Source organism: Heterodontus francisci, chromosome 34, assembly GCF_036365525.1.
Source record: "Heterodontus francisci isolate sHetFra1 chromosome 34, sHetFra1.hap1, whole genome shotgun sequence".
Classification (NCBI taxonomy): Eukaryota; Metazoa; Chordata; class Chondrichthyes; order Heterodontiformes; family Heterodontidae; genus Heterodontus; species Heterodontus francisci.
The window spans coordinates 11,427,442-11,446,526 of NC_090404.1; the positions used below are offsets into that span (position 1 = coordinate 11,427,442).

General features: G+C 46.4%; 1 protein-coding gene across 4 annotated transcripts; it reads left to right on the forward strand.

Annotated features, from left to right (window-relative positions):
• The first annotated feature begins 876 nt into the window (after nt 1-876).
• Nucleotides 877-18,851, forward strand: LOC137349049 (zinc finger protein 664-like). 4 transcript variants are annotated; one of them, XR_010969215.1, is made up of 5 exons: nt 877-1,222; nt 14,183-14,362; nt 14,808-14,923; nt 15,300-15,379; nt 17,434-18,851. XR_010969215.1 is itself a non-coding variant. In XM_068014330.1 (2 exons), the coding sequence occupies exon 2, from the start codon at nt 6,108-6,110 to the stop codon at nt 6,447-6,449; it is 342 nt and encodes a 113-aa protein (XP_067870431.1). In that variant the 5' UTR covers nt 877-1,222; nt 5,906-6,107; the 3' UTR covers nt 6,450-6,952. The 4 variants fall into 4 exon arrangements, 1 of the variants encoding a protein (XP_067870431.1); XR_010969216.1 differs by lacking the exon at nt 15,300-15,379; XR_010969217.1 differs by lacking the exons at nt 14,183-14,362; nt 14,808-14,923; nt 15,300-15,379; nt 17,434-18,851 and adding an exon at nt 4,982-5,144.
• Nucleotides 18,852-19,085: the final 234 nt, after the last annotated feature.

Sequence of the window (19,085 nt, forward strand, 5' to 3'; positions counted from 1 at the left end):
TTGGTCATCTGACCTAATATCTCCTTATGTGGATCCTTGTCAGTGTATTTTTTATAATACCCCTCTGAATCACTTTGGGATGTTTTATTATGTTAAAGGTGCTATATAAATATAAGTTGTTGTTGTTTACTCAGGGTTGATGTCCTGGTTCTTCAAGAAACACACATTGAGCACATCCACTAGTTCGACACTAGATGACATATTACAGGATTTGACCTAATTGTTTTCAATGACCATCCCAATAAGCCAGGCCTGTTATATAAAACAGAGCAGCGCAGGCCCAATATTGCTGGAGCTCTCAATAATACATGTAGGAGAGTGAACAATCTTCAGTGTCTCCAAACCACCACTCATACAGTGACCTGACCCACTGCTCCCTCTTCATCACCATCCATCAATCCATCTCGGAGACTTTAATATCCATCACATAATGTGGGGCAACATGGACATCAGCTCTAATGGAGAAGCACTTGTACAGTGGGCTTCACTGGAGAATAATTTCTCCTTTTAGATGCCAAGGGTTGAGGTACATTCCATTCCTCAAGTTGACAGAGAGAATATAACCCAGATCTGTTTCCTCTCCAAAGAATAAAACAAAAGCAAAATATTGCAGATGTTAGAAATCCGAAGTAAAAAGAGAAATGCTGGAAATACGCAGCAGGGCAGGCAGCATCTGTGGAGGGAAACATAGAGTTAACGTTTCAGGTCGCTGACCTTTCGTCAGCCTGCAATAAACACTTACAGCCAGTTGCTGACTAATGGCGACCTCAGATCCCACAATTCCCTGCGTCCCGAAAGCGCTCTATCCAAAGCGCTGATTTCCCCAGGTGTTAAGAGTGCGCATGCCCAGGCGCGGGGCATTCTGGGCGGACTGGATCCTGTCTTTTGTTACGAGTCGGACCCGGGAGAAACCGGGAAGAGGCGGGTCGGTTGGGGGACGCGCTGCACCATCGGGTTAACGGTGATTCTCCCGCTCGGGGACCTCGCTACACATCAATTGAATCCTGTTTCTCTCATTGTATTTCCCAATTTAGATTCATGGCCTCATTTGTTTTCTTCCTCTGAGCCCCTGAACTCCCTCTGACAGGGTCATGTTACCCAGAGCTGATTGATTGTCCTGGGAAGCAACAGGAAGAAGCTCAGAGGCCGGAGGGCCAAGGGAGCAGCGGCTTCTGGAAGCAATCGCGGCCTTTGAGAGTTGCAACCTGAGGCTGCTAGTCAGGTGAGTCAGTGTGAACTCCTGGTAAACTATTTATCATTTCAAAGTGAAACCAATGTTTCTTTTATCAACAAAACACTTCAACATTTGTCAGTATTTTGTTTTCCCGGAGTTCCTGTTTTGAATTTCAGACACTTCAGTGCCAAGTGGACCAGGTGTTCAACATAAACATAGAAATAGTGACATCCGTTCATATCTCACTGTTAGTTAATGATACAGAGATTGACTTTTCCTCATTATGTATCTATTTGTGATATTTAGAGGGACAGTGTCTTACCTTTCTGCACTTTTATTAGTTAAAGTAACATCCTTCCTCTCGCAATGAGTCACATTCTGTATTGAGGAATATGGCTGGTGATTTCAACCTTTAGAAATCTCCCCCGCTTGTTTAATTCCCTCCTTGACCTTGTCCCTTCCTCTCCCTGTAATCTCCTCCAGGCCTAGAACCCGCCAATGTTTCTGTATCTCCATCTCTGGTCACTCTCCACTTCCTTCATCCCACCATTGGTAGCCAAACCTTCAGTTAGCTCAGCCTTGAGATAATTGACCAAGTTTTTGGTCACCTGTCCTAATGTCTCCTTCTTTGGCTCGGTGACATTTTTAACTGTTTACATTTTTGCGAAGCACCTTGGAACGTTTCACGACATTGAAGGTGCAATAGAATTACAAGTTGTTGGTGTGCTACCATTGGCCTCAGCTTTGCCAAACAGAATCGGCCAAGGACAGCGGCTGTGCTGTTCCCCGTGGTTCAAACGCTGACGGCGAGTTGTATAGGCTCACGGGCTCAGAATTACCACTTAGCAAGGGGCTGGATGGTAAACAGTGACTGGGACTGAAACCCACCATCACACAGCACCTTCAGGAGAGAAAGGAAGAAAAATCCAAGCCTGTGTGTTGTGTCCCTGCTGAAGGATATAGGCTGTATTCTACTGTGTGGAGCATTCTGGGTAGGATCAGCCGCCATTATCCTCATTTGGTGCAGCAGCTAAGGAAATGTTTGGCCCATCGTATGGATGCCAGCTCTTTAGTAGAGCTATCAAATTAGTCCCACTCCCCTGCTGTTTACTCAGCATTGGACATTTCTTCCATTCAACTATTTATTCAACTCTCCCTTGAATGTTACTATTGAATCTGCTTCCTCCACCCTTTCAGGCAGTGCTTTCAGATCACAACTCACTGCATAGAAACTGATTCCACATGTCTCATCAGGTTCTCTGTTAATCGCCTTAAATCTGTGTCCTCTGGTTACCAATCCTTCTGTCACTAGAAAAATGTTCTCCTTATTTAGCCTATCAAAACTGTTCATGATTTTGAATACCTCTATCACATCTCCTCTTAACCCTTTTTGCTCTAAGGAGCACACAAGAAATAGGAGCAGAAGTAGACCATATGGCCCATCGAGCTGCTCCACCATTCAATACGATCATGGCTGATCATGGGCTTCAATTCCACTTTCCTGCCCACTCCCCATAGCCCTTGATTCCCTGCGAGACCAAAAGTCTATCTATCCCAGCCTGTAATGTATTCAATGATGGAGCATCCACAACCCTCTGGGGTAGAGAATTGCAAAGATTCAGAACCTTTTGAGTGAAGTAATTTCTCCACATAGAAACATAGGAGAAGGAGTAGGCCATTCAGCCCATCAAGCCTGCTCCGCCATTCAATACGATCATGGCTGATCATCCACTTAAATGTCTCTATCCCACACTATCCTCATACCCCCTTATGTCATTTGTATTTAGAAATCTGTCAATTTCTGCTTTAAACACACTCAATGACTGAACTTCCACAGCCCACTGGGGTAGAGAATTCCAAAGATTCACAACCCTCTGAGTAAAGAAGTTTCTCCTCATCTCTGTCCTAAGTGGCTTCTCCCTTATTTTGAAATTGTATCCCCTGGTTCCAGACACCCCAACCAGGGGAAACATCTTGCCTGTATCTACCCTGTCTATCCCTTTCAGTATTTTGTAGGTTTTAATGAGATCACCTCTCATTCTTCAAAACTTTAGAGAATACAGGCCCATTTTCCCAAAACTCTCTTCATTGGACAGTTCTGCCATTCTGGGAACAAGTCTGGTAAACCTTCATTGCACTCCCTCTCCTTCCTAATGTAAAAGGACCAAAACTGCACACAGTCCTCATCTCAGTCCTGAATGATTGACTCCTTATTCTGAGACTGTATCCCCGTGTTCTAGATTCCCTGACCAGTGGGAACAATCTCTCAGCTTCTACCCTATTGAGCCCTTTCAGAATCTTGTATGTCTCAATTAGATCGCTTCTCATTCTTCTAAACTCCAGAGAATATAAACCCAATTTACTCAACCTCTCATCATAGGACAAAGCCCTCATCCCAGGGACCAATTTAGTAAATCTTCGCTGCACTGCCTCCAGTGCAAGTATATCCTTTCTTAAATGTGGAGACCAAAATTGCACACAGTATTCCAGGTGCGATCTCACCAAAGCCCTGTACAATTTTAGTAAGACTTCTTTATTCCTGTACTCCAATCCCATTGCAATAAAGGCCAACATGCCATTTGCCTTCCTAATAGCCTGCTGCACCTGCATGTTAACCTTGTGCATTCCTTGTACGAGTATCCCCAAGTCTGTCTGAACATCAACACTTACCAGTTTCACACCTTTAAAAAAATATTCTGCTTTTCTATTTTTACAACCCAAGTGAACAACTTCACACTTCCCTACATTACACTCCATTTGCCATCTTGTTGCCCACTCACTTAACCTGTCTATATCTCTTTGCAGCCTCTCTACATCCTCTCTGCAGCTTACCTTTCCACCGAGCTTTGTATCATCAGCAAATTTAGATACATTACTCTGTCTCTTCATCCAAGTCATTAATATAGAATGTAAATAGTTGAGGCCCCGGCACTGATCCTTGCGGCACTCCACTATTCACTGCCTGAGAACTTGAAAATGCCCCGTTTATGCTCACTCTCTGCTTCCTGTCTGTTAACCAATCCTCCATCCACTCTATCGAACCCTAATATATTACCCCAATAAAGGCCTGCTACCAGACCCGAACCCGAAAGGACCCGACGACATGGGTCGGGTCGCTCTTCCAGGTCCGGCTTTCGGGCTCGGGTTGGTCCGGGTCATGCAGGGTCCAGGTCAGACACACGCTGTATTAATTGGACTTGAAAGGTTGTTTAAAAAGATGAAGATTGGAGCCACGAAGTCAGTGATTGTTTGGTCACGAGTTAAACAGAAACCCATGGAGTTGTGCCCAGAAAGGTTGTGCCACACTGTACATCTGTATTGCTTAAAAAAAACACAGCAATTGCCCAAAGCCTCAGAAAATATCATTGTACATTACCTAGACTCCTGTTGTACAAGTTGAAATACTTGCTGCAAGTTTATCCAGTGAGCAGCTGAGATGCAGAGACCAGGAAGGTCCAGTGATTAATTATTATAAAATATACAATATATTAAATATATAAAATGATCACTGTCAGGACTCTAGTCTACGCACATACAGTACACAGAGCTATCCTTCCTCTTGAAGTCTTTGATTATCTCCGCTTCCACCACCCTTGTGGACAGTGAGTTCCAGGTCATTACCACCTGCTGCGGTAGAAAGTTCTTCCCCATATTCCCCGGCATCTCTTGCCCAAAACCTTCAATCTGTGTCTCCCAGTCCTTGTACTGCTAGTTAATGGGAACAATTTTTCCTTATCTAACTTAATTAAACTTGTCATAATCTTGTACAATTGTATTAAATCTTCCCTCAATCTCTTTTGTTCTAAGGAGAACAACCCCAGCTTTTCCAACCTAACCTTGTAACTAAAATCATCCCTGGAACCATTCTGGTAAATCTCCTGTGCACCCTCTCAAGGACCTCACATCCTTCCTGAAGTGTGGTGACCAGAACTGCATGTAATACTCCATTTGGGGCCGAACCAGAGAATTTTAAAGGTATTAGTGATGGGCCGTCTTCATCAACTTTTGTAGTCCATGTGCTGAAGGTACTCACTCACAATGCTGTTCGGTAAAGAGTTATGGGAGTTGCGCCCAGTGACGGTGAAGGAATGGTGATATAGTTCCAAGTCAGGATGGTGTGTGATTTGGGGGGAGCTTGCAGGTGGTGGTGATCTCCTGCAACTTCTGCCCTTGTTCTTCTCGGTGATAGAGGTTGTGGATTTGGAAGGTACTGTTGAAGGAGACTTGGTGAATTGCTGCAGTGCATCTTGTAGATGATGCACACTGTTGTTGGGTAAGGAGTTATATGATTTTTACTCAGTGATGATGAAGGAATGGTGATTATATGTCTGTGATTTGGAGGTGGTGGTTTTCCCATGCACCTGATATCCAGGTGCTCCTTGGTGGTGGAGGCTGTGGTTTTGGGAGATTCTGTCAAAGCTCTGGTCGAGTTTCAGGGCTATAAAGTTCCTTCTCTTCTCCCCTAACCCCCACCTTCCACCCCCACCCCCCGCCCACTACTCCTGTAGATACCAGAGTCTTACGTACGCCCAGACCAGGTGGCAGATTTCCTGCCCTGAAAGACATTAACAAACTAGTTGGGTTTTTAACGATAATCCGACAGGTTTCATGGTAACTTTTTTCTGGTGTTGGCTCAACAAATTACCCAATTCATTCATCACAATTTCACAACCTGCCTTTGTGTTTTTGTGGGTTCTCTCGTGCTCCCTTTTTCCTATTTTAAATTTGTAGACAGGAAACCCGTTTACATCAAGATCTGACAGTCACTAAATTCATCAGGACCTGAATATCATCAGATTTTGAACATGGAAGGGAAAAGCACCGATCACAGCGGAGAGAAACTGTACACATGTTCTTTGTGTGGTCGAGATTTCAGCCGATCATCTGGCCTGTCGTGGCACAAGTGCAGTGACACTGGGGTGAAACCATGTGAATGTGGGACTGTGGGAAGCAATTCGATTACCCGACCCAGCTTGAAGCTCATCGGCGCAGTCACACCGGGGAGAGGCCATTCACCTGCTCCGTCTGCGGGAAGGGATTCACTCGGTCATCCAGCCTCCATACACACCAGCGAGTTCATACTGGAGAGAGAGAGTTTAAATGCCCAGACTGTGATAAGAGCTTTAAAAGCCCACGTTCACTGAGGGAGCACCAGCGCATTCACACTGGTTCCACACCGTTCAGCTGCTCTCACTGCGGGAAGAGGTTCAGGCGATTGTCCAACCTGCTGACACACCAGCGGGTTCACACTGGGGAGAGGCCATTCACCTGTTGAGTGTGGGAAGGGATTCACTCAATCATCCAACCTGCTAACACACCAGCGAGTTCACACTCACGAGAGAATTTTTAAATGCCCAGACTGCGGGAAGTGTTATAAAAGTTCTGTGGAACTGACATGTCATCAACATGTTCACACTGATGAGAGACCATTCAGGTGCGCTCACTGTGGGACTGGGTTCAGACAATTATCTGAACTGACTGTACACCAATGCACTCACACTGGGGAGAGGCCATTCACCTGCTCCGTTTGCGGGAAGGGATTTACTCACTCCTCCGACATGCTGAGACACCAGCGCACTCTCACTGGGGAGAGGCCGTTCACCTGCTCCGTGTGTGGGAAGGGATTCACTGTCATCCAACCTGTTCAGACATCAGTGAGTTCACAAGTGACGGCATGGGTTGATTCTGCTGTTAATGCTGCTGATAATCACATCCAGAAGTGATTCATGTTCTTTTTGAAATCTGAAGTCTTTTTTCTGAAGTTCATAACCCGTAAAACTGGACTGGAGTTTAATATTCAGGATGTTTGTCAAATAAATCAGCTTTGGTTTAAACACATTGTTGTAGATTTTTGTCTTTCCCACCTGAGTGTTTAACATCACCTGGCTGGAGCTCAGAAAGGACAATCTGGGGGGAGGATCATGTGGCAGGAACAGAACTTCAGCCTGGACACAGTCCTTCAGGATCACACTGAGAGGGACAAACAGCACTTTGGTCTTTCTCGTCTCTCTTCACTGACAGCAAAGTCCCCGTGTGGGTTAATCCTGAGGCCTGTAAGAAATGTGTCCCAGCTACTCTCTCCCATGGTTCAGAGCTCCTGGACACGGAACAGAAGGCTCCTTTACAACTGTGTTTAGAGTCAGGAAGAACAACGGTGAATGCTGGAAACGTGCTGTCAAATCAGAGATTGATGTAAAATTGTGAGCTGTTCCTGACTGAAAGTGAAACGGCAGGTTTAAGTTTCCAGCCTGCAAATGACTGTGGTAATTAATCTACGAAGATTTAACATGCAAAATACTGGGTTAACGGTAGGGTTCTTGGGCATGTGGAGGAGCAGAGAGACCTTGGGGTCTATGTGCATAGATCATTGAAAGTTGCAACTCAAGTGGATAGGGCTGTGAAGAAGGCATATGGGGTGTTAGCGTTCATTAGCAGAGGGATTGAATTTAAGAGCCGTGAGGTGATGATGCAGCTGTACAGGACCTTGGTAAGGCCTCATTTGGAGTACTGTGTGCAGTTCTGGTCGCCTCATTTTAGGAAGGATGTGGAAGCCTTGGAGAGGGTGCAGAGGAGATTTACCAGGATGTTGCCTGGAATGGAGAATAAGTCTTACGAGGAAAGGCTGAACATTCTAGGCCTCTTCTCATTAGAACGGAGAAGGATGAGGGGTGACATGATAGAGGTTTATAAGATGATCAGGGGAATAGATAGGGTAGACAGTCAGAAACTTTTTCCCCGGGTGGAGCAAAGCGTTACAAGGGGTCATAAATTTAAGGTGAAGGGTGGGAGATATAAGGGGGATGTCAGGGGAAGGTTCTTTACCCAGAGAGTGGTCGAGGCATGGAATGCCTTGCCCGGGGAAGTTGTTGAGTCAGAAACTTTAGGGACTTTCAAAAGGCTTTTGGATAGGTATATGGATAAAGGAGAATGATGGGGTATAGATTAAATTGTCCTTGACAGAGGACAAAGGATCGGCACAACATTGTGGGCCGAAGGGCCTGTTCTGTGCTGTATGTTCTATGTTCTATGTTCTATGTTTTGTGATAGTCCTTAATCTACCATTTTAAGGCAGGTGTTAGCCCAATAAAATAAATCTGTTTAAAATAAATTGGTTAAAGTCTGCATTAAAATAGCAGATGGAGGAGTTCACAGGAGCCTGTTAACTGCTCGTACAATTATACAACAGACATTTGATCTCCAGGTAAAGAAGGATCTGCAGCCATTAGAGAAACCAAGAGATCTTTGGAAAAGAAGATGGTGCACATTATGCTGGTAATCACAAATGATTTTCCAGCTACGTCAGGAGCGAGAAGACTTTTAAAGATGGTTTTGGGTCACTGAGAGACGGTTTAGGCCAGATTGAAAAAATTGCCAGGCGATGACGATGCTGTGGACAGAGTTAGAAATTGTTCACTGGGATTGAAAAGTAACTCATGAAGTGTAACCTGAAGAAGATGCTTGAAGGGATCCTGAGTGATGCTGTGTTTGATCACTGGGGAAGGGAAGGAGTCATTAGAGATACTTAACATGGTCTGGAAAGGAAGGTCACATCTTACAAACCTGTTTGAGTTTTGTTAAGAAATGTAACCTTTTTGGGCCTGATATAATTCTGGTGAATCTGTGCTGCCTCCCCCTCCCAAGGCCAGTCTCTCCTTCCTGAGGTGTGGTGCCCAGATCTGAATGCAGTATTCCAGATGGGGTCCAACCACTTCTTTACAGCTGTCACATCACCTCCACCCCTCACTGGTTACTAAGTGCTGCTTGCTAAGACTGTTGCTGACTCTGTGCTGATGATTCAGAGGAGGCCGATCAGTTGATCATTGACCGGGTTGAATGTTCTATACCTCTCATTGACCGGGGTTAGTTGTCTGATTGAAGGTAATGGAGGAGGGCCATTTTGCTGGAATACAATTCAGCTGTTGCTGATGACTCACAGCACCAGTTTTGAACGCTTGTTCTGTTCTTAATCTATCCCACTGAACATGGCGGTAGTGTCCTCTAATACGATGGTAGGTTTCCTCAGGGTGTAGACAGTATCTGATCTCGAGGGCTGCGCAGTGGTCACTATTGTCATAAACAGACACACATGTGACAGCTGCTTTACTGAGGATAAGGTTGAGTAGGTTATTCTCTCACAACCTGCCTGCACTGTGATGGTTTAATGGCGGTCTCCATTACCGAGCATGCACTGGGCTCCTACATTTAGGCATATTTTATTTGTTTCCACTGCTGCCCTCTGATCCAAAACAGCTTATTGACCATAACTTGGAAGCATTTTGAACTGAGGAGGATAGTGTAGAACTTCAAAAGGACATCGATAAGTTGTTGGATTGGGCAGACAGGTGCCAGATGAAGTTCAATGCAGAGAAATGTGAGGTGATTAATTTTGGTAGGAAGAACAAAAGAAAAAAGGGTACAATTCTAAAGGAGGTGCAGGAGCAGAGGGACCTGGGTGTTTATGTGCATAAGACATTAAAGGTGGCAGGACCGGTTGAGAGAGCAGTTAATAAAGCATACAGTATCCTGGGCTTTATTAATAGAGGCATAGAGTTATGCAGCACATAAGCAGGCCCTTCGGCCCATCGTGTCTATGCCGGCCATCAAGCACCTATCTATTCTAATCTTACTTTCCAGCAGTTAGCCTGTAGCCTTGTATGCTATGGCGTTTCAAGTGCTCATCTAAATACTTCTTAAATGTTGTAAAGGTTTCTACCTCTGCCATCTATTCAGGCAGTGTGTTCCAGATTCCAACCACCCTCTCAGTGAAATTTTTTTTCCCTCAAATCCCCTCTAAACCTCCTGCCCCTTTCCTTAAATCTATGCCCCCTGGTTATTGACCCCTCTGCTAAGGGAAAAGGTTTCTTCCTATCCATCCTATCAATGCCCCTCATAATTTTGTATACCTCAATCATATCTCCCCTCGGCCTTCTCTGTGCGAAGGAAAACAATGCTAGCCTTTTTAGTCTCTCTTCATAGTTGAAATGCTCCAACCCAGGCAACATCCTGGTGAATCCCCTCTACACCCTCTCCAGTGCAATCACATCCTTCCTATAGTGTGGTGCCCAGAACTGTACACAGTACTCCAGCTGTGGCCTAACTAGCATTTTATACAGCTCCATCATAACCTCCCTGCTCTTATATTCTATGCCTCAGCTAATAAAGGCAAGTATCCCATATGCCTTCCTAACCACCTTATCTACCTAAGCTGCTGCCTTCAGTGATCTATGGACAAGTACACCAAGGTTCCTCTGACCCTCTGTACTTCCTAGGGTCCTACCATCCATTGTATATTCCCTTACCTTGTTAGTCCTCCCAAAATGCATCACCTCACACTTCTCAGGACTACATTCAATTTGCCACAGTTCTGCCCATCTTACCAGCCCATCTATATCTTCCTGTAATCGAAGGTTTGCCTCCTCACTATTTAAGACACCACCAATTATTTTGTCATCTGCGAACTCACTAATCATACCTCCTATATTCATGTCTAAATTATTAATGTACACTACAAACAGCAAGGGTCCCAGCACCAATCCCTGCAGGACACCACTGGTCACAGGCTTCCAATCGCAAAAACAACCCTCGACCATCCCCCTCTGCCTCCTGCCACTAAGCCAATTTTGGATCCAAATTGCCCTGGATCCCATGGGCTCTTACCTTAACCAGTCTCCCATGCGGGACCTTATCAAAAGCCTTACTGAAGTCCACGTTGACTACATCAACTGCTTTACCCTCATCTACACATCTCGTCACCTCCTCAAAAAATTCAATCAAGTTAGTTAGACACGATCTCCCCCTGACAAAGCCCCCTTGACTATCCCTGATTAATCCCTGCCTCTCCAAATTGAGATTAATCCTGTCCATAGTTTCCCTACCACTGATATTAGACCTGGTTTATCCCTGCTGCCCTTCTTGAATAATGATACCACATTAACTGTCCTGCAGAGTACAAGAGCAAGGAAGTTATGTTGAACTTATATAAGTTCGGCCTCAGCTGGAGAATTGTGTCCAATTCTGAGCTTGAGGAAAGATGTGAGGGCATTGGAGAGAGTACAGAAAAGATTCACAAGAATGGTTCCAGGGATGAGGAATTTCAGTTATGAAGGTAGATTGGAGAAGTTAGGACTGTTTTCCTTGGAGAAGAGAAGGCTGAGAGGTGATTTGATAGAGGTATTCAAAATCTCGAAGGGTCTGGACAGAGTCGATAGAGAGAAAACTGTTCCCACTCGTGAAAGTATTGAGAATGAGAGGGCACAGATTTAAAGTATTTGGTAAGGAAGCAAAAGTAACATGAGGAAAAACTTGTTCACGCATCGAGTGGTTAAGGTCTGGAATGCGCTGCCTGAGAACATGGTGGAGGCAGGTTCAATTGAAGCATTCAAAAGGGAATTAGACAGTTCGATGAAAAGGAAGAATATGCAGGGTTATGGGGAGAAGGCGGGGGAATGGAACTGAGGGAGTTGCTGTTTCAGAGAGCGGGTGCGGACACGATGGGCCGAATTCTGTGATATACCTGCGTAATATTTCGCCCAAGAAGTGCAAATAAGGTTCACCCCAGTCTGAAAAAGATATATTTTTTTTACAAAGAAATATTTTGTGAAATGTCCTTTTTGGGAGTGTCCTCCATCTTTCTCTGGGGCTGCGATGCTTCATGTTGTCTGGTTTAATCGCGCGTTCGTGCAGATTTGCCCCGAACAAAGATGGCGGCGATGGGGGCAGGCTTTGTCATTTCCCCCCGAGCGGCGCAGTTGCGCGTGCGCGAGTGGCGGTATTTTTTTCGCATCGAGAAGTTTGAACAGGAAACGGTTAACGGTCGTCGGCGTTGCCATGGCTGCGGGGGCGGGGCTTGGTAACGGTGCGCGCCGGCACAGGTGGGCCCTCGAGTAGAGCAGCAGCAGGTGAGCGGGCAGGAGCAAGGCCGCGGAGAGAGCCTGGGGCTCGAGTGGGAGGCGGCAGCCGCCGGGCTGGCCTCTCTCCTGGGGAGGACACCACTCTGACTGGGGCCACCCAAAACACTGAAACACGGGCATTTTAATGTCACAGCCTTTGAGGGGGAGGCAATGGGTGCGAGAAAACCTGGTTGATAATTACTGAGCTTGGATGGGTTTTGGTGTCTCCAGTGGGTGGGTTTCAGATTTTCCACCAGTCCCTTTGAGGAAAGGACTGGCTGCAAGTTTTTACTAATTCATTCTTGGGATGTGGGCATCGCTGGTAAAGCTGGTATTTATTACCCTGTCCCTAGTCACCCCTTGAGAAGGTGCTGGTGGTGGGCGGCCGCCTCCTTGAACCGATTTCATACGGCCGAGTGGCTCGTTCGGCCACTTCATAGAACATAGAACATAGAAAAATACAGCACAGAACAGGCCCTTCGGCCCACGATGTTGTGCCGACCCTTTGTCCTCTGTCAAGGACAATTTAATCTATACCCCATCATTCTCCTTTATCCATATACCTATCCAAAAGCCGTTTGAAAGTCCCTAAAGTTTCTGACTCAACAACTTCCCCAGGCAAGGCATTCCATGCCCCGACCACTCTCTGGGTAAAGAACCTTCCCCTGACATCCCCCTTATATCTCCCACCCTTCACCTTAAATTTATGACCCCTTGTAACGCTTTGCTCCACCCGGGGAAAAAGTTTCTGACTGTCTACCCTATCTATTCCCCTGATCATCTTATAAACCTCTATCATGTCACCCCTCATCCTTCTCCGTTCTAATGAGAAGAGGCCTAGAATGTTCAGCCTTTCCTCGTAAGACTTATTCTCCATTCCAGGCAACATCCTGGTAAATCTCCTCTGCACCCTCTCCAAGGCTTCCACATCCTTCCTAAAATGAGGCGACCAGAACTGCACACAGTACTCCAAATGAGGCCTTACCAAGGTCCTGTACAGCTGCATCATCACCTCACGGCTCTTAAATTCAATCCCTCTGCTAATGAACGCTAACACCCCATATGCCTTCTTCACAGCCCTATCCACTTGAGTTGCAACTTTCAACGATCTATGCACATAGACCCCAAGGTCTCTCTGCTCCTCCACATGCCCAAGAACCCTACCGTTAACCCAGTATTTTGCATTCGTGTTTGTCCTTCCAAAATGGACGACCTCACACTTTTCAGGGTTAAACTCCATCTGCCACTTTTCAGCCCAGCACTGCAACCTATCCAAGTCCCTTTGCAGACGACAATAGCCCTCCTCGGTATCCACAACTCCACCAACCTTTGTATCATCTGCAAATTTACTGACCCACCCTTCGACTTCCTCATCCAAGTCGTTAATAAAAATCACAAACAGGAGAGGACCCAGAACTGATCCCTGTGGCACGCCACTGGTAACTGGGCTCCAGGCTGAGTATTTACCATCTAAGACCACTCTCTGCCTTCTATCAGTTAGCCAATTCTTAATCCAACTGGCCACATTCCCCACTATCCCATGCCTCCTGACTTTCTCCATAAGTCTACCATGGGGGACCTTATCAAATGCCTTACTAAAATCCATGTACACCACATCCACTGGTTTACCCTCATCCACTTGCTTGGTCACCTGCTCAAAGAATTCAATCAGGCTTGTGAGGCAAGACCTACCCCTCACAAAACCGTGCTGACTGTCCCGAATCAAGCAGTGTCTTTCCAGATGCTCAGAAATCCTATCCCTCAGCACCTTTTCCATCAACTTGCCTACCACCGAAGTAAGACTAACTGGCCTGTAATTCCCAGGGTTGTTCCTATTTCCTTTCTTAAACAGGGGCACAACATTTGCCACCCTCCAATCACCTGGTACCACCCCCGTCAACAGAGAAGATGAAAAGATCATTGCCAGCGGCTCTGCAATTTCATCCCTTGCTTCCCATAACATCCTTGGATATACCCCGTCAGGCCCGGGAGACTTGTCTATCTTCAAGTTATTCAAAAACCCCAACACATCTTCCCTCCTAACGAGCACTTCCTCGAGCTTACCAGTCTGTTTCACACCGTCCTCTTCAGTAATACACCCCTTCTTTTAAAAACACAGTTCCTGGTGCCTTCACTTACCCACCGAAGAGTCGCTACCTTCTCCTGCTGCTCCGCCGGGAAATGAGGCCGAGTCCACGGAGCTCCGCACCTTTAAAGAAAATACCTACCCAGGAGTCCTTGCTGCCGTCCAGCTTCCGGTTCCTCCCGCGCCAAAAGTAGCTTGAACACAAGGAAAACAGTAAGTACAACTTTTAAAAACACAGTTCCTGGTGCCTTCACTTACCCACCGAAGAGTCGCTACCTTCTCCTGCTGCTCCGCCGGGTTCAGGGGCAGTTAATAGTCAATCATGTTAGTGTAAGACTTCAGTCACATATACAGTCCCTGACCGGGTAAGGACAGCAGGTTTCCATCTCTTGAGGGGTATTAACGAACTAATTTTTCACTAATTGTGAACAGGTGGACTATATGGTCCTTTGTCTCTTTGTTTGTGGGATCTTGCTGTGCGCAGCTTGGGCTGCCCACATTACCCTACAAGAGTGAGTACACATTTGCAAGGTACTTAATTGGCTGTAAAGTGCTTTGGAACACCGAGGTCGGGAAAGGTGCTAGATAAATGAACGTTCTTCGGCACTCCAGCAGCTTCATGGTCACTTCTACTGACAACCAGCTTTTTTATTTCCAGATTTTGACTTTCAATTCTCAAACTGCCATGGCAGGATTTGAACTCACGGCCTTTGGATTAATGTAACAGAACCGCGGCAGAGTACTGCGAGACAGAGTGCTTATTTCGGGAATTTGGTAAGTGTGGGAATTTCAAGGGTTGATCTCTTTCTAAAAGCTAGTCAAGTTTGCATTGAGAATTTAACTTAACTTTAACATTAAATTGTAGTTACTTTCAGTCTTAGTCAATGGTAAACATGCTGTCTGCTGCTGTCAGCTGCACAGTTCGTTACTTGGGTAGCTAGTTAGAACTGGTTCCCTAGTCAGCAGGGCCTGACTTGGGTCTCTGAAATTCTAGTTAGTATCAATACAGGAGATTTTGCTAACACACAAAGTAAATAGCACCAAGATCTGCTCGACTGAGTCCTGCGAGACAGAGTGTGGAACTTATGAATTTGTTAAGTTTGGGAATTTGGTGAAGTGAGAGAGGAGGTGTTGTTCTGTTCTTTTCCAGAACAAGCAGTGATCCAAGAGAGGGAGCTGGAGACAGTGAGACCTGAAGACTGAAGCCCAGAGGCATCAATTAGGGAGCATGTAGGTGGTTGGTGAATTTTTTTTTTCCTTTCTAAACTGTGTCAGTAGTTTAAACTGGTACCGGGGAGATATATTTTTAGGTTAACTAGTTAAATTATTAACTACAAATTATCAGTGATATTTCTAAACTTGTAACCTAATTATTTAAACAAAACACAATAGAGATGGCAGGTGATGTGTTGCAGCTGTAGCATGTGGGAGCTGGTGGATACCAGTGTGATCCACTGCAATCACATCTGCAGAAAGTATCAGCAGCTCGAGGAGCTTCCTCTCCGAGTTGATGAGCTGGAATCTGAGGTTCAGACACTGCAGTGCATCCGGGAGGGGGAAAGTCACCTGGACACTTTGTTCCAGGAGGCAGTCACACCCCTTAGGCTAAGTACTTCAGATTTGATCCATGGTCAGGGACAGAAGGATTTGACTGTGAACGAGGCAGGTATGGGGATCCAGAAGGCAGCATTGGAGGAGCCTCAGTCCAACTTGTCCAACAGGCTCGAGGTTCTTGCAGCTTGTGTGGACGAGAGCAGGGACTGCAGGGAGGATGAGCAAACTAACCACAGCTCTGTGGTGTAGGGGGCCATTCAAGTAGAGTGAGTAAAAAGGAATATTGTAGTAGGGGACAGTATAGTTAGGGGTATAGCTACTGTTCTTTGCAGCTGACAGCGTGAGTCCCGAAGGCTGTGTTGCCTGCCCGGTGCCAGGGTTAAGGACATCCCTTCGGGGCTGGAGAGGAATTTGGAGTAGGAGGGGTGCATGTGGGTACCAACAACTAGAAACTGAACTGGATGAGCTACATAAATACTGTCACTACAAGAGCAGGTCAGAGATTAGGAGTTCTGTGGCAGAGTGACTCACTTCCTGACTCCTCGAAGCCTGTCCATCATCTACAAGGAGTACTCAGGAGTGTGCTGGAATACTCTCCACTTTGCTTGTATGGGTGCAGCTCCAACAACACTCGAGAAGCTCAACGCCATCCAGGATAAAGCAGCCCACTTGACTGGCACCCCATCCACAAACATTCACTCCCTTCACTACCGACACAGTGGCAGCAGTGTGTACGATCTATAAGATGCACTGCAGCAATGCATCAAGGCTCCTAAGACAGCACCCTCCAAACCAGTGACCTCTACCATCTAGAAGGATTAGGGCAGCAGATGCTTGGGAACAACACCACCGACAAGTTCCTCTCCAAGCCACACACCGTCCCGACTTGGAACTTTATCACTGTTCCTTCACTGCCGCTGGGTCAAAATCCTGGAACTCAGTTCCTAACAGCACTGTTGGCGTACCTACACGCCAAGGACTGCAGTGGTTCAAGAGGCAGATCGTGCCAGCGATGCTCACATCCCACAAATGAATTTTTTAAAAGGTAGGATCAAGAAAGAGGTTCGACTGAGGGAGCATGAGCAGTAAGGGATTAAATTAAAAGGCAGAATTGCAAAGGTAATAATCTGTGGATTACTAGCTGAAGCACGAGTGAATTGGTGTAGGGTAAATACGATCAGAGAGTTGAACGCGTGGCTCAAAGATTGGTGTGGGAAAAATGTGTGACATCACAGGAAAGCTGCAAGGTGATTGGTTGGTGAGTAACCGCTGTTAGGGAGCAATGCAGCCAGTCCCTCTCCCCGGCTCGATCCCCACAGCCCCGCAAGTCTGTTTCTGTCAGGCGGACATCCAACTTCCTCTTGAAGTGCTTGATTGTCTCTGCTTCCACCACTCTTGTGGGCAGTGAATTCCTGGTCTTTATCACTCGCTGCATAAAAAAAAATTCTTCCTTCTATTCCCCCTGCATCTTTTGCCCAAAACTTTCAATCTGTGTTCCCTAGTCCTTGTACCATTTGTTAATAGGAACAGTTTTTCCTTGTCTAACTTATCTAAGCCTGTCATAATCTTGTACCCTTCCATTAAATATCCTTTGTTCTAAGAAACCCAGCTTTTTCACCCTAACCTTGACACTAAATGGTTTCCAGGAACCATTGTTGTCAATCTCCTCTGTCTGTTCTGAATTTCTATTCTGTACATACAGTGATGACTTCTGTAAACTCCCTTTGTAGGGGATTAGAAGGGGAAGATTTGCAAACGGGAAACTCAAACTAAAGATCACCTCGCGATCTGACAGAATCCCTCAATTCATCAGGAACTGAATATCATCAACCTTTGAATGTGGAAGGAAAATGTTTATTTGTTCTGTCCGTGGGAAAACATTTCAAATAACAGTATGACTGGAGAAGCGCTGAGACATACACATCCAAGTGAGAGTGTTCCAGTGAACTGACTGTGGAAAGGGCTTTAACCAATTACACAGGCTGAAAAAACATTTCACTATTCACAGTGAGGAGATACTGTGCACATGTTCTGTTTGTGGACAAGGCTTCCACTGATCATCAACCTGGAGAGAGACAGGGACAGCCGCACCACGGAGAAAATGTGGGGACTATTGGAAGGGATTCAGTTGCCCGTCCCTGCTGGAAACTCATCAATGCGGTCACACAGGGGAGAGGCAGTTCACCTACTCCGTTTGTGGGCAGAGATTTAATGGATCATCCACCCTGCTGATACACCAGCGCGTTCACACTGCGGAGAGGCCATTCACCTGCTCTGGGTGTGGAAACAGATTCAATAATTCATCCATCCCGCTGAGACATCAGCAAGTTCACAAGTGACTGCAGGGGTTGGATTCTGCTGTTATTGCTGCTGTTACTCACATTCAGGACTGAATCAGGTTGGAGTTTGTTTCTGCTGATAATCCTGATAACTGGGCTGGAGTTTAATGTTCTGGATAAATGTCAAATAAATCATCTTTATTTGCATTACACACTGTGTAGAGTATTTGTTTCTGGAAAAAGAGGAAACTAATTGAAATGCTGCGATGGACTGTTCCATTTTTGGGCCTTTTCTCCCCTGTTGAAGAAAGAAATGGTCAATTCCTGCTCCTATTTCTTATGTTCTCTGTGTCGAACCCGTGCTGTACTGCCATGGGAGTGTTTGATGGGAATGTGTAGAGGGAGCATTACTCTGTATCTAAGCTGTTTTTTCCATTTCCTTTTTTTAAGGGGGCCTTTATACCCCAGATCCCTTTTAGTTTATCAAGGGGGCCTTTATTCCCCAGAAGTCTGGGCAGCGCCAGCTGGTCCCACCTCCTTCAGGATCTCACCCCCAGGATCGATGGCGGAGGAGTCCTCTCTGGGTTCTTCTCGGGAACTGGTGCCTGTGGGCACCAGCTGTTCAGGAAGCTCCTCCACCTCTGTTCCCAAGCTAGTGAGCGGCCCAGGGAAGATGGTTGTTCCTGATTACAGAAATCCAGCCGGAGCCGGGACCAGTGGCGGAGAGAGGAAGCCATCTCCTGCCCTGCCAGCACCCAGAATCTTAGCAGATGGGGCGCTCTGCAAATTGGCCTCCGGTAGGGTACATCCTGGGCGGCAGCATCAGGCTGCTGAGCGAGTTGACCCTCACAGGTATCGCCGCCCCCCCCCCCCCCCCCCCCCCACCCTGGACACCCGACCCATCGGCTGAGGCAGAGATTTCTCCTCTGGGCTCCACAGGCTCCCCCCCACAGGCGGACCCTTTCCCCCTCATCAGGAGTTGCTAAATTAACAGGGGTTTCTCTGAGGAGCAGAGGGCTGCCGCTTAAGGCTGGAGGCCCTGATGGTGCTGGTGGCGCGAGGGGCCCTTGGACCCGGGCCAGGAGATGGATCCCACAACTCAA